The sequence below is a fragment of the Sebastes umbrosus genome, chromosome 15, assembly GCF_015220745.1.
Source record: "Sebastes umbrosus isolate fSebUmb1 chromosome 15, fSebUmb1.pri, whole genome shotgun sequence".
Classification (NCBI taxonomy): domain Eukaryota; kingdom Metazoa; phylum Chordata; class Actinopteri; order Perciformes; family Sebastidae; genus Sebastes; species Sebastes umbrosus.
The window spans coordinates 1,955,418-1,971,030 of record NC_051283.1 but is presented as its reverse complement, the minus strand read 5'-3'; the positions used below and the strand labels follow the sequence as shown (position 1 = coordinate 1,971,030).

General features: G+C 37.9%; 2 protein-coding genes across 3 annotated transcripts in view; one reads left to right on the top strand and one right to left on the bottom strand.

Moving 5' to 3' along the window:
• The window catches only part of bmp8a (bone morphogenetic protein 8a), a 20,919-nt gene extending 16,511 nt beyond the window's left edge, over positions 1-4,408 (top strand). The window contains 2 exon segments of the mRNA XM_037795057.1: positions 3,035-3,145; positions 3,554-4,408. Of these exon segments, the coding sequence (XP_037650985.1) occupies positions 3,035-3,145; positions 3,554-3,703 (261 nt within the window). The 3' untranslated portion in view covers positions 3,704-4,408.
• On the bottom strand, positions 4,072-15,613 carry zgc:91910 (uncharacterized protein LOC445276 homolog). 2 transcript variants are annotated; one of them, XM_037795055.1, is made up of 4 exons: positions 15,474-15,613; positions 13,454-13,598; positions 11,185-11,306; positions 4,072-5,187 (listed from the first exon to the last, which is right to left on the bottom strand). In XM_037795055.1, the coding sequence occupies exons 2-3, from the start codon at positions 13,586-13,588 to the stop codon at positions 11,211-11,213; spliced, it is 231 nt and encodes a 76-aa protein (XP_037650983.1). In that variant the 5' UTR covers positions 13,589-13,598; positions 15,474-15,613; the 3' UTR covers positions 4,072-5,187; positions 11,185-11,210. The 2 variants fall into 2 exon arrangements, with proteins under 2 accessions (XP_037650983.1, XP_037650984.1); XM_037795056.1 differs by lacking the exon at positions 4,072-5,187 and adding an exon at positions 8,688-8,698.

The following is a 15,613-nucleotide window of genomic DNA, read 5'->3' as shown; positions in this document are numbered from 1 at the left end:
TGTTCAAGCTGCTTTTTAAGAGAAAAAAACAGGATAATTTACTGGGGCAAAAAGTCATTATATCACATTGTAATGGGTTAAAAACTTACCATAGATGCCTTTTGGAAATCCAGGGTCTAATTACAGTTTTTCTCAGTCACTTTGGTGAGTGCAAAAAAAACAACAACGTTCAAACAGCACCACTCAATGGATGACCTGCAAAATCCCATAATTTGCTCAAAATCCTTAGTTTATCTCTCAAAAGTATTTTTTTTTATTTCAATGAACATGTCAGTGCCATCAGAATGACAAGTCATGTGTCATTGTTTACAAATGAGTAAAAAAAAGTCAGTTTAATATAACGAAAAATGTCTTAAAATTTGGGTATAATGTATAGTATGCCATAAAAATGTCATGAAAAAGTCTTATGGCATAAAAAAGTCAGAATATAGTATTTTGAAAAAAACTCATAGTATAGTATGTCATAAAATATTATGACGAAACAAGTGATAGTATAGTATTTTGAAAAAAAAATATGTCGAAGAAACTCCTAGTATGGCATAAAAAATGTCGGAAAAAATCATATTATACTATCTAAAAAAAAGCAGTGTTATATGTCAAAATGCTATACTATATAATCATAATATATGTATATATGTATAAATACTATAGCATTCCATAAAATTCCAAAAAATCATGGAATAGTATGTTGAAAAAAAGTCAAAAAAGTATAGTATGTTAAAAAAGTCATAGTGTAGTATGTCATAAAAAATCATAGTATTTTGAAAAATATGGTATAGTATTTTGAAAATGTCATAGTATTGTATGTCATAACAACTCATGCTATACTGTGTCGAAAAAAAAAGTCATAGTATAGTATGTTGTAAAATTCATAGTATAGTATGTCGAAAAAAACAACAAAATAATCATGGTAAGTTGAAAAAAAGGTATTATATAGTATGTTGAAAAAGTCATAGTACAGTATGCCACAAAAGTGTAGTATGTTGAAAAAAGTCATAGTATAGTTTGTCATAAAAATGTCACAGTATGTTGAAAAAAGGTATAGCATTGTATATTGAAAAAGTCAAAATATAGTATGTCAAAAAAGTCATGGTATTGTATATCATATATAAATCATAGTATGTTTAAAAAAAGGGTACAGTATGTTGAAAATGTTATAGTATAGAACGTTGAAAAAACTCCCAGTATAGTATGTTGATTAAAAAAGTCACAGTATAGTATGTTGAAAAAAAGGGTATAGTATAGTAATTTAGAAAAGACGGAGCCCCCCTAGACCTCTAGGAGAACATTTTATTAACTCTTTCGCTCAAGTTAGTAACTCAGTCCCTCCAGTTAGTAACTCAGTCCCTCAAGTTAGTAACTCGAGGGCACGAGTTACTTCATAGTGCACTTCCTCCAGTCATTCCTGACAGTCAAGTCATTGACTTCGGTAAAGTTGGAAAGATATTGACGGATTCAAACTTCCTGGATTAATAACTCATAACCGAAACGTTGTTAAAATACAAACAACGTCTCTTTCTAACCATAGTAAGGCAGACAACGAGCTGCAACCTCATTTTAATCAAAACGTGCTGTAATCCGAGCTGGACACATAACATCGGTCTCTTTGCGCAGCCGGCTGTGAGACGAGTGGTCAGGGACCGTCTATAAAGTGCAACGCATATAGTATGTAAAAAAAATGGCACAGTATTGTATGTCGTTTAAAAAAATATCATAATATAGTCTGTTGTTAAAAAAAAGGTAATAGTAAAGTATGGCGTTAAAAAAAGGTCATAATTTATTATGATGGAATAAAAGGTAATAGTATAGTATGATGTTAAAAAAAGGTAATAGTATAGTATTGTTAAAAAAAAAAGATAATTTATTATGACAGAATAAAAGGTGATAGTCAGTGTGTTGATAAAAAAAGGTCATAGTATATTATGTCGTTAAAAAAAGGTCACAGTATGGTATGTCTTTAAAAAAAGTGATAGTATATTATGGCGTTTAAAAAAAGGTCATAGTATAGTAGGTCGTAAAAAAAGGGTCAGTCTGTTGTTAAAAAAAGGTCATAGAATAGAATGTCGTTAAAAAAGGATCATAATATAGAATGTTTTTAAAAAAAAAGGTCATAGTATAGTCTGTTGTTAAAAAAAGATCATAATATAGTCTGTTGTTAAAACTAGGTAATAGTAAAGTATGGCGTTAAAAAAGGTCATAATTTATTATGACGGAATAAAAGGTGATAGTACAGTGTGTTGATAAAAAAAGGTGATAGTATAGTACATGGTTTAAAAAAGGTCACAGTATAGTATGGCGGTTAAAAAGGTCATAGTATAGTATGGCGGTTAAAAAGGTCGTAAAATAGTATGGCGGTTAAAAAGGTCGTAGTATAGTATGGCGGTTAAAAAGGTCGTAGTATAGCACCAAAGTGACTGAGAGAAACTGTAATAAGTTGTTCTTAAACTAAGAATTACACTGCTTTATAGAGACAACTGAGGAGTGAAGAAGTTATTTGCTGAGTGTGAAGAATAAGATTAATTTATTAAACAGCTTTCTCCAACATTTAAGAGAACTTTCACTGACACCTGCCCCACCAGGCATTCTTTAAAAATCAATCCTCACATTAGTCAGTGATGTGTCCGCTTTGCTAAATCAATGTGATGTAATTTTAGTTTTTAAAATGTGTCCATTGTAATTGTTTGAAATCCCTAATATTTCCAATTCACATATTAAATTAACAACAGTGCAATGTTTACAATATATAAATAGCAGTGGTACTGTACTTAAGTCAAATGTTGAGGTATTTGTATTTTTTCTAACTTAAGCATATATAAGTGGTAATACATTTAATAAATCACTTATATTCAAGTAGGAAAGGTGAAGGAGCCCTCATCGCATTTACTCTGAGCAGTTTAATAAATACAGGCCCATGTCTTGTTGGTTGTTACAATATTATTTGATGTCAAATTAAATAGTAGTGATATTTCTTAATAGATTAGATACGTTTTGATGATTTTCCTGCCTGTAACTATGTTTCTGTGGTTCTGCTCAGGACTGGGTTTTGGCCCCCACTGGATATTCAGCTTACTACTGTGATGGAGAGTGTTTTTATCCTCTGGGCTCCTGCATGAACGCCACTAACCACGCCCTCATCCAGCAAGTGGTCAGTACAGCAATGACACACATCCCACCATGGATATTTTCCTTTAGAAAAGTGAACCAAACATATATAAATACTTACCACATACTGGAATACTCTACGTGAAGTAAACCCCTTTTCGGTGACTGCCTCTGGAATTCTATATTAACATGCTATTTAGTACACTAAAACAGTATTAGTAGGCCTGAAACCATAGTATGAAACCAATACGTGAATAGCATACTATTTCCAATGAAATATTGGTTGATGATTTTGGTTTCCATTGACTGTTATGCCATTTTGTTCTTAACAAATTGAGAACAAAATTGACACACTTAAATGTGTGACTTAAGTCTTTAATTATTTTGAGCAGTGTATATTAAACCAGTCAAATATCTGAATAGTAAATATGAACTGTATTTCACTCTGCAGGTCCACCTCCTGAAGCCTGACGAGGTTCCAAAGGCATGTTGCGCCCCCACCAAGCTCAGCCCCATCTCAGTCCTCTTCTACGACGACAACAACAACGTCATCCTCAAAAAGCACCGTAACATGGTGGTTAAGACCTGTGGGTGTCTATGAGAGACAAACAAACAAACCAAAATGTACATGGATGATGTTTTTCCCCCCCAGACATGAACTCTGAATGAGAAAGGCACCAGAACTGTAATTTAACAGGTTTGTGATTATGTATTTGAGTTCTGATTTAGGATCAGTGACTGAATCAATTTTCTTAATCAAATTCAAAGTTCACTGATTCAAAATCAGCACTTTTGCTTTAATATTTTTTGAATTGATTGATCATGAAAATAATTAGTTGCAGCCCTGTTGTGGATACACAGTACTCTACATCAGCCTACACCACAGCTGTATAGTACACGGTCATGTAATTAATAATCACATCTTTCATCTTGTCATGTACACAGAATGAGCTGAGAAGACCAGGCACATTAAATACAATGTTCAATTTATTGAAAAGGGTAAAAAAAAAAAAAAAATACATTGAGGAAATTTAGTGACGTATTTGCCCGTTAGTAAGTATATGAAGAACCAAAAAGAACCGGGATTAATCATGTCTTTAACTGTCAATCATTTACGGTTTCTTCAAACAAACAAACAAACAAACAAACAACCAAACTGCCAACAGTTGAAAGCATAAATGAGCACAGAGCAAATCTTGTCCTGGTTTAACTGAAGTGGGACAAAGATGGTGTTATTGCCAAGATTATGTTTTGAAACATGCCCAAGGAGGACCACATTAAAAATGAGCAGAAGCAGAAGAATTTGGGAGGAAAAAAAAAAAACAACATACTATGAGATTTACTGTGTGGTTTAACGTGAGGTACTGTTGTAAGGTGTTACTGAGGGTGGACACCTGTGGAGCAGCAGCACAGAGGAGGCAGAGCTGTCGAGTGTTGTTGGGCAAAAACCAGGAATCTCGGCAAATAGTTTGAGGAACTAATACTCTATATTTTACCACCAACAAAAATATACAATGGGATTTTAGTATTTTGAAGAGGCCAATGGTCATGAAAACTTAATTTTTTTAATCTTACATGGAGGGTATGCACGGATGGCTGAGGCGACATCAGATGAATACCCTCTACTCAGGAGAAAATGTTTGAAGTTACAAGGTTTAAACTCGACAGCGGTGCCACGTCCATTGTAGACGAGTGATTAAATATATAGTTGGGGTGTTAAATGTGCAATCTCTTCCTAGCTAACCACATATTCAAAAATATTTGCTGTTTTTTTCACTTCCCATCGTAGTTTCTTCAGACTCATCACATCTCCCAGTAATTAGTCACAAGATAATATTATTCAGTGTTAGCAGGCAATCTTGCAGGTCCCCCTCCCTCGTAGTTGTACATAATAAATATAAAAGTGGGGTGCTGGTGTACTTCTGCCCCGTCGTTATTGTTTTTTCTTTCACAAACTCACATGTACGTACACAGCACATCCCTCCATTCCGACATGTTGTCCATGAATACTGACGGCTCCCAGTGTTCGTCATCAACATCCTTCAGGTGCAGTGATTCAATGTTTAGTCCGTGGTCATTGTGTATCTGGAAGCGACAGTTTATGGTCTTTGTTAGTATTAGTGGAAATGAAACACTCAACCAAGTTAAGCTGGGTTACTAAATTGATTGCCACTCTAATGAACAATTATATAACAAACATGACAAATGTAAGCATTTAAGAGAAAAAAAGCTTTGTTTCATCGTTCGGTAGAGACCGTGAAAGACGGAAGCCAAGGAAACATCTGGCAACGCCAGCTCATAGTCTCTTAAGGTGGACTGTTAAGGTGGACCAGCTTTTCTCCTTCAAGTGACAAGCCGCACTTCTGAGTTTTGCTCAGCTTTTTAATTAATTATTAATATTCCTTTTAACCGTTTAACCGATAGCATTAATCGGTTAAAATTCTTAATGTCGGTTAACGGTTAATTATTAACATCCCTATCCTGGATGTAAAGCTGAGTTTTACAATGTTAAAACTACGGACAAATCAGTCTATTTCATTAACTGCCGTTGAGACAGAGATCAGTAACTCACTGCAGCGTTGGCTAGTGACACTGAAAGAGCTGTCAGACAGGCACTGAGTCCAGCTGCAGCTGACTGTCTCCCCATCTCCTGTCCTCTACGCTCTCTGATCACCTGTCTCTGTCTCCCCATCTCCCGTCCTCTCCCTTCTCTGATCACTTGTCTCTATCTCCCCCTCTCTGATGGGGGAGAGGCCTTGTGACGTCACAGACTAGAGTACTGCAACATGGTGGCGCTCTTGCCACGAAATCTGCACGATAGATGAAACAAAGCTGAATCATAAAACGTTGTCAGTGCCGAAGTCCAAAATAAGCCGTGGAGGAATAACCTTAAAACATTTGGAACAACCAACTTAATCATACACTTGTTCATTCCCATGCATGCTGCTCAGTGTAATCACACTGACTGGCTCCTCTGCCGACGGCACGGAGCTAATCAGCTAACGTTAACGGAGGTTGCATTGACTTGCATTATGAAGCGTCATAATATATAATTAAAACTACTAATGCCAAGATTATTCTTAAACAAAGCAAATATTTAAATGTATTTATTTCCTCATTTGAATGTGTTTCTATGCAAATAGCCACTATAGATGACAATAACAATGTAAATGGATAATAGTGTTGTCAAATATTGAAGTATCGATACATATCGATACTGAATATTTGAAACAGTTTCAATACTCTTTTTTTGCAGTATCAGTACACGAGTACCAGCTGCGCTTTCTGCTCTCTCTTCACACACACACAACGCTATTTATCTTTTAATAAAAATAAAATGTTATGCCCTAAATGTTGTGTACATTTTTCCCCATGGTATGGAATATTGATATTTTTCAAGGTAGTGTGTCAAAGTTAGAATTTCCAGTATCGTGACAACCAGGGTCGGGTGAAATCGTCAGGCCATCCGCCACTTTGGCAGGCAGGGAAAATACTAGGGATGGGAATAGAGAACTGGTTCCTAGTTGTCAGATTCCTTGGCATATCATGTCTCAGTGACTATCGGATCCTCTTATTGATGCTTTCCGACATTTACACATGCACAATGACGCATACGCACGCTGTATCATGTTTCAGTTTGTTTGGGACCGGAGCCATGACGGGGAGAAAAAAAAAACACTCAACAGCATGGCGGTAATAAACCAGAGGGGATGCAACCTATTTTCCCCTGATAATGGGACACTGTGAACAACAAATCTGGGTTTTTAAATTTAAATAATCATAATCATTAGGGCCCGAGCACCGACCAGGGGTCGGCGAGGCCCTATTGAAATCGCTATGTTTATTATTAGGGCCCGAGTACCGACCGTGATGGTCCGAGGACCTATTGTTCTTCTAAGGATTATTATTATTCTATTGCTTCTTTGAGCGCAAAAACGAGCTGCTTGGGCTAGTCAACTTTTTTAAAAATTTGGCACACGTCAGACGTGCGTGAAATAGATATCTGATGTGGGTTTCGTGCCCGGGGGTAGTTAATTGGCTGGATAACGCCCCATATTGAGTAGCCCCGGCGACAAGTTTCATCTAGATGTATGGAATTTGGTAGGTATATGTAACATGTTGAGACGTAAAAAAAACAAAACATTTGGAGGTTTACCGTAAACCCAACAGGAAGTCGGCCATTTCCAATTTTAGGTCGCTTTTTTTTTTTACCATTTCCAGGCGCTGTATTTTAACGAACTCCTAGAGATTTAACCTGATCAACTTCAGATTTGGTCAGTACAGTCTTAAGACCTTTGTGATGAAAAGCTGCTTCTGTTTTTATGGAACTATGTTGCCGGGGCGTGGCAGTGAAAAAACACCTTTCGCCAAAAGAAAGGAAGTTGTTGTAACTTCGGCGTACATTAACCAATCTGCTCCAAATTTCTCATGCCTGATAAAAGTCCCTCCACGACGTCATCAACATGCAAATTTTGATTCTAAGTCATAGCGCCACCTAGTGGTAACAGGAAATGTCATGTTTTGCACATTGATGAACCCTGCCTCACAAATTAATCAGATTTGCCTCAAATGAGGTCAGAAAAGCCTGAAGACCTTGATGATGCTTCCTCTTGAAAATTGTGATTTTTTATCCAATGGCGGCACCGTGGCGGCATGGCACAAACAAACCGCTGCAACTCGACTCCAGGTGGTCAGATCTTTTCCAAATTAAATACATTTGATGAGCGTCCCGGCTTGAAGACATCTACAGGCCAATTTTGAATCATACTCTTAGCGCCACCTAGTGGCAACAGGAAGTTACAGTTGCTATATTTTGGCGTACTACTCTTAGCAGGTTAACTAGATCCACCTCAAATTTGGTCAGCGTGGTGTTAAAAAGTTCCTGATGTCAGACCACAAAGCTTTTTAGCTTTCGTTGAACGTACTTGCCTTGGCGACGCATCATTCGTTGTGAAACAGGAAGTTGTTTTTGAAGGGGTAGATTTATTTGCAAACGAACAAAACTTAGCACACTCATTAAAAATGCTAAAATTTGTTAACGGATATGGTTTTTGTGCTTGGGTGTGGCAAAGGGGCTAAATAGCGCTGTCTACAAACTTTCAACGAAGCAGCACTCAGTACATTTCATCGAGATGTACAAAATTTGGTAGGCACATGTATCACATGTAGACTTTAAAAATAGTCTCTTGGGGCCATGCTCTTAACCCAACAGGAAGTCGGCCATTTTGAATTTTGTGTGTGTTTTTTTCGAGTATTTTTGGCCATTTTCAGGCTCTGTATTTTAACCCGATCGACTTCAAATTTGGTCGGTACAATCTTCAGACCTTTGTGATGAAAAGTTGATCAAAACGTGAGTTTTTATGAAACGACGTTCCGCGGTGGAGAATTTACATGATTCGCCATCAAACGTCAAACTGTTGTAACTCGACTGTACTTGGTCAAATCTGCCCCAAATTTGACCAACTCCATAGCCGTCCAGGCCTGAGGACATCTACATGACAATATTGACTTAGTCATAGCGCCACCTACTGGCAACAGGAAGTCAGCGTTATGTGACAAACATCATCTGATTCACATGAACTTTACATTGTGTGATCTATACTTGATATAGAGCAACATAATGCATGTTTACTGTGTGTTCTCTAGCACCACACAGTGGACACAGGAAGTGGTGAAAAATTTGCAATACGTCATTTCCTGTGCAACTCAATCCACGCAGGAAATAAAGTCTTACTTGTGCGTGCAGTCACACACGATGGTCACTGAAATGCACGGGTGTTTCGATTGGTGTCCCGCCAGTACCCCCGACGTGTGGGAAGGTGCAAGGGCCTGTTCATCACTGCTTGCAGCTTTAATTTAAATTGTGTTTTATCCAAATAACCACTACAGCTGACAATAGCAAAGTACAGAACAGTACTGTGTACAGTAGAGTACTATGTACAGTAGAGTACTGTGTACAGTACCCTCCCTCCCATGAAAAATGGGGCTCTAACTGAAGCTACAGTGTAATTCGTACACTGGAATTTACCATACATATAATGTTCATGTAAAATATATTGTACATTGAATGACACCAGATCATAAATGTTATTCCTTCATTTAGCGCATCGATTTCAAAAGTGGCAGATGAAATTACTGAGTGGCAGACAAAAAAAAAATTGCCTACTATAGTGGCAGGCAGTGAAAAAAGTTAATTTTAGACCCTGGTGACAACATTAATGGAGAACATTTAGAATTTTTGACAGTTTACACTGAATTCAGGACGGTTGAAATTACTTTTCGGAACGGTGATGAAAAAAGTTAGTCTGGAGCCTTTCTGTCAATTGAACCTTCCCTAAGCCCCACCCCTCGAACACAGACTGACCAATCATAGCGTAGCATGGGCCAGCTCTGACCAGGGTCCGACTACTATACGGCTGTGCCCCATAGATTCTCATGCAATCGGTTCAGATTTTCTTCATTTTCAGGCTGGTTTTGTGGATTTGGAGCTACTCATGATTAAACGTTGTGTAATAGTGCTACTCATTACCCGGAGAGGTTGGAAGGAGATAATCGTTTCTACGTAAAAACCTGTGGAGCTAACATTAGCAGGGTACGTTAGCATTATGCTACGCAAGCTACTGAATGTATACACATACTGCTTTTGCTTTTTAAATATTGTAACAGTGAATAAAGACCTACCCGGCTTTACAGGAACAGAGTTGTTCTTATTAATTTCATGGTCTTCTGTCTCGATCGCCAGGTGACGGTGGTTTACTGTGATCTGCAGGCTTTAGCTTCTATCTTTATCTTTTAATCTGTTTTAGATGCTGAATCAGTTTAACATCCTGATATATCCTCCAAACGCATATTGTAAATCCTTCTGTCTGCTTTTCTCTGAAATCGATTTTTAATTTTTACAAAAATTAGTGTGCAGTTAGTGACCGTGTGGGCTCCATGGCAGCTCTGACAGTCTGAGGGAGTAGCAGTGGGAGGCGGGGCTTAGCGAAGGGTCAATTATAGTAGAAATTGAAACCGGCAAAAATCTGAATTGGCAGGTCAGACTTTAAAAAAAAATTCTGAATCAGCCAAAATTGCAATCGGTGCATTTCTAATTAAAGTTGACCAAGTGAGTTAGCAAAAATCCTCAATAAAGTTTTCTTTTTAAAATGCTTAGTTTTCTTCATAACGTAGAAAGCTGACTGAGGTTTGGTGAAATTAAAAAGCCGTTTCTGATATAATTTGTATTATTCTAAGCATCTGTTTTTAAAGCATGTTTACACATCTTCTATTTGATAACTTTCAAAATAAACCTGCAAAAAGATCCATCTGTCGCCTGTTCTCTCAGTTACAAAGTAACAAACCCAGCCTGGGTTCATTACATCATCAAGTACTTAGCAAACTAAATGAAATATAAACTAATTTTAATATGTTTGGACAAACTGTTACATTATCCAACAGTTGCCACATGTCCAGCTGAACAACTTTAGTAGGTCTACTATATGAAGTAAATCTTTGCTGGGATGGTGGAGTGAGTGAAATATACATTTCAGTCTTCAGAAGTGTCTAATCCTTTAGTAAATGTAGCCTATATTATCATATTAAATGGCACAATGTAGTCTAATATATGATAAATGGGTACTGTAGATAGACAGAGGAAAAAGGTTCATGTTGATGAATAGATACTGTAAATCTGTATGTTGTCTGTATGTTTCTGCATACATTACAGCTCCATATATACAACACAGTTAAACATTTTATAGAGCTAAAAATGATGTGTGTACTATATTTACACTGTATCCCAAAAATATGCATCATTCTGTTACATTTTATGTTTTTGCTTAAATTGATGATGCCACTATCATCTCCTCTCTCTGTAATCCCCCAGAGGTGTAACCCCCCCGCCCATTTCTAACGCCTAAGCTCATTGGTATGCATTGCTCCCGGGTCTGACCCAGGTCGTATCTGAATTGTCCTGACCAGGGTTCAACCCGGGTTGACTGGCTTGGTTTGAATTGACAAAAGGAGGTAGTTGGTATGAAAGTGGTATTTGAGAGGTTTCATAAAACCAACTGTCTAAGAGAAAACATTACGCGGTCTTACCGGGTTCAGGTCCAGTCGGCCCTTCTTTATGCCTGAACGTCCACCAGTTCAGCAGGCATGGGGGACTTGGGGTGTTTGCTCTCAAAGTGCTGCTTAAAGGTCTTAGGGTCAGGCATCTGTGTCTGAAAAAACAAAAGAGAATCATGGTTTCAGTGTGGGAACACATTAGACCTGAAATGGCTAGTCTAATGATACCGTTTTTCCTCAATTGTTTACACACTAACACTGGTACTTGAGACACAATGACCACAACCTGTAACTCATGTACCAACCCCCTGAATTCTGCTAAAATACAAGCACATGTCCTGCTTTACACTCAGATTGCGGTTCTAAACCACTTTTTTTTCAAAACACTACATACAATTCTCTACATTTGGCCCAATTTTCAGGAAATTATTATTTTCATAGAATCTCATGTCTTCACATGGAACACTCTGCCATTCAACATGTTTAATTTAAATGTCCTACTATCCACTTGGACTCCTCACACTCCTGGACAAACATGTTGCATAACTTTTCAATTAGCAATCAGAGCTTAAGGAATAAAAGGGCCACAGGTGAGTTCTTCTGTTTTGGAGCAATGGATGCCAACAGGAGAGAAAGATAGCAAGAGGAGAGAAACAGGAGAACGAGGAGGAGCAAGACCAAGACCAAGGAAAGCCCTAATCTCTGATGAGATTGGGCTGGACGATATGGCCAAAAATGTTATCACAATATTTTTTTTCTATATTGATCGATAATTATCACAATATATATTCAATAATACTAATAATGCTCAAGTTACAGTTGTAAGAGTATTCTCCTTAGGACAGAATCCTAAAGAAACCAGACGGTTAATTATGGTTTACAGTGCTCAACATTAACTTTTAAAAGTAGTTGCCAAGCTGGCAACCAGGCCTCAGCTTTTGATTGCCGAAACTGATAATACGGTTGCCAATTTTAGTCTCATTTTGAGTTTTAATTAACAATAAAAATGTGACATAAAATAAAAAGCTTTAATACAGTAACCGAACAATTTTGTTTGTAGTTTTGTTTTATCGGATACTTATGTAACCCTCTCTTGACTATAATATGCTTTAAACAGCAGTATCTAGAATGAGCTCGATATGAGACTGGGCTATCATTTCATATTTTAAACAGGATCCTGAGTTCTTAGCGGTTGACGGTGAGCTGGCTAAAATCTTCCATTACCAGTAGATGTTATCAGTACAGGCTTGAGCATAACCATAAGCAAGGACGTAAACACAAGATAATGATTGTCAATAATAACCACAGAATGTATGCAGTTACAACCTGGAGTAAATAACCAATTTACGCGCGGTGCCTCCACTGTGGAACTACTACACTCATATACTATGGGTTACACTTGTATTCTTCAGTATTGAACAGTATTAGGATGTAAACCTTATGATAATAAAATGCTAAGGGAAACAATGTTAACGGAATAACAAAATATATATATTTATTTTCTTAAATGCTTATGTCTTTTCTTAATCATTACTCTCAAAATGTTTGATTTATGTTCCAAACTAACCTTCTGGCTTTCTTACACAGTAATAAACAAATACCATATCAACACCAGTATAATACTTTAAACACAAAACAAATTCAACTAAGTCACCTTTAACTCAGTAACTAAAATGACACGTTCCCTTTTCTCTTCACAGGAAAATAGATATAACCAAGGTGTGTAAACTAACCAACCACTTAATTAAAACCTTCACAGGCAATTCTCTCTCTCTCTCTCTCTCTCTCTCTCTCTCTCTCTCTCTCTCTCTCTCTCTCTCTCTCTCTCTCTCTCTCTCTCTCTCTCTCTCTCTCTCTCTCTCTCTCTCTCTCTCTCTCTCTCTCTCTCTCTCTCTCTCTCTCTCTCTCTCTCTCTCTCTCTCTCTCTCTCTCAAAAACCGACACTCCCTAAAGTTAATCACACAACCTACGCACTGAGTTATTCCTTAAAGGAGTTCGCTACTTAACACATAACACATTTTAGTTTAAAAACGCATAACTCCCGGATGCTTTGCCCCGGTGGGGAGTCATCTCAGGCCTGCACACCGTGATGTAGTATTTAATTCAAATACAAAACATACCCATTAAACACCTGATGAAATAAATAACTGTCACATCATTGAGGCCTTGGAGAATACAGTAAGTAGTATCACACATTTTCTAGAGAGAAAGTAAACCAGATCTCTAATAGATTCTTCTGTGGATAAAACTTCCAAGCTACAGCTAAATCTGATCAGCAGTCAGCTGCAGGTATTGTACTCACCCGGCAGACGGGGCAGGTGTGGACCAGTGCGGCCATCGCTGCAGTCTTCTGGTCAGCGGCCTGACCTTTCTTCTTATCTGCTGCCTTCTTGGCATTCTTTTGCTGAGACTGAATCTTCTGCTGCCCACGAGCCATGGCCCTCAACCTGCAGGAATAACAAAAAGAGACCACACCGCAGATGACAGATCGTAGATCACAGCTTTTGTTTGCTCACACAACAAGATATAAAATGTTCATCACAAGCAGCGGGTACATATAGGGTGTGATAAGCCGGTTTAACAAGTTTGAACTAACACCTGATCGGTTAAAAAAACAAAACAACAAAAATGTTTCTGAGGCAACACCTTTGTATCAGAAGACAATCATTTGAATGTGATTACTGGCCCTTTCCTACAATGATAAACTACATCCAAAATCTCATTTGTGTCAAATACTCGACCCCGGACATACAATCTAACCCCAAAATCATTTGGACATGGCTTTTGTTCAGAGGCTGCTTTACGTGATTTAGGATATGCCTATTAGTTCCAGGTACGGGAATAGGGAAATCATAGAGCATATTATATTTTAGACAAAAGTGTGATTCCAACTTTGTGGAAACAAGTTTGGGGAGGACACTTTCCTGTTTCGACATGTCAATGCCTCCGTGTGCAAAGCCAGATCCATACAGAAATGGTTTTCCCAGTTTGGTGAAGAAGAACTGGACTGGTCTGCAGACCCCTGACCTCAACCCCACCCAACATGTTTGTGATGAACAGGAAAGCAGACATCAAGCCAGGCCTTGAAACCCAACATCAGTGTTAGACCTCACTAATCCTCTAGTGTCTGAATGGGTGCACACCCCTGCAGCCAGGTTCCACAATCTGGAGGAAAGCCTTCACAGTAGACTGGAGGCTGGAAGCAGCAGATGACTGCCATCTCATTGGGATGAGATGTTTGATTGACATCTCAACTCAAATCCATGGGCACATGGTGTAATGTCCACATATTTTTGGTCATATAATGTACATTTTTGATTCAGTAGACACTCACAGTTAATTTAACAATAGCATCTTAGATGGTTCAGTAGGTTATATAACATACCAAGAAAAGAAATCCACAATTCCAGATTATATTTTGTCTAATATAATTCCTAAATTCCTTGTTTTGTCTGACGAACAGTCCTAAAACTAAAGTTATCAGTTTACTAATCACAAAAAGGTAAAGGCGGGAGTTAGAAGACGTTTTCAGAGAGAATTTCAGAGTGTTTGGCTTTTTTTGCTATAAAAATAACTAACAGATTAATTATCAAAATAAATGCCTATACATTTTTCTGTCAATCAGTTTCAGTTCTGGAGATGTTGAATTACATAGCAATTTACTGAGGTGTTTTAAATATTTTGTCCACCCTGTTGGTATCAATGAGAGTAAATATTAGACACAACTCTTAGTGTAACGCTGTACAATTCAACAGTACCAGAAATGACTACATCCAAAATCATCATAACGTTTAATCAACACCTCTCTAACACTGGATCAACACACACTGAACAATAGAACCTTCATGAGCGTGGGATCTATTGCAGGACTGTTGGATTAAACTAGCCACGTGTACCTAATAAATTGAGCACTCAGTGCTTCTCGTAGCTCAATGTGCAGCTTATTACAGACAGTTGTTGTGATGTGGTTTATTTATTCCTTTAAGTTACCAATGTGAGCTAGCTCAGAGACGTGCCTCCTTCCTCTTAAAAACAGAATTGATATAGTATGTTATGTTATCTTGGTTATTGCCGGACGGTCGATCTGAATCAAAGGTGTTTAAATCATCCAGTTAGCTTGTTAGCATCGTCTAACGGGCCTTCCGTCAGCCGGCGCCGTCTTGCTAACACTGTTAGCTTCTCTAGCTAGAGAAGCTCAGACTGCATGTGACTCAGAGTTAACTCCGCAACAACATGTTGTATCAGTTAAGAACACTAACCGCTGTTAGGTAACACCATAATGAGCTGTGACTGTGTCAGTGTTCGTTTTCAGGTGGATTTACCTTCCAGATGTGACTCTCTCTTCACCCTGCTGTCGCTCAAATTTTTAAAAGTCGGAGGAAACTCCAGAGAAGGTTTTTAACCGTCTGTCAAAGAAGCGACAGCGCCGTCAGCAGGACCGGAGCGGAACTGCTGCGGTGTC

Bases quoted from the DNA above. Each gene is read 5' to 3' on its own strand.
- zgc:91910 (XM_037795055.1), bottom strand. From the start codon at position 13,588: ATGGCTCGTGGGCAGCAGAAGATTCAGTCTCAGCAAAAGAATGCCAAG. The intron at 11,307-13,453 runs GTGAGTACAATA...TTGTTTTTTCAG, and splicing joins ACACCTGCCCCGTCTGCCGG to ACACAGATGCCTGACCCTAA.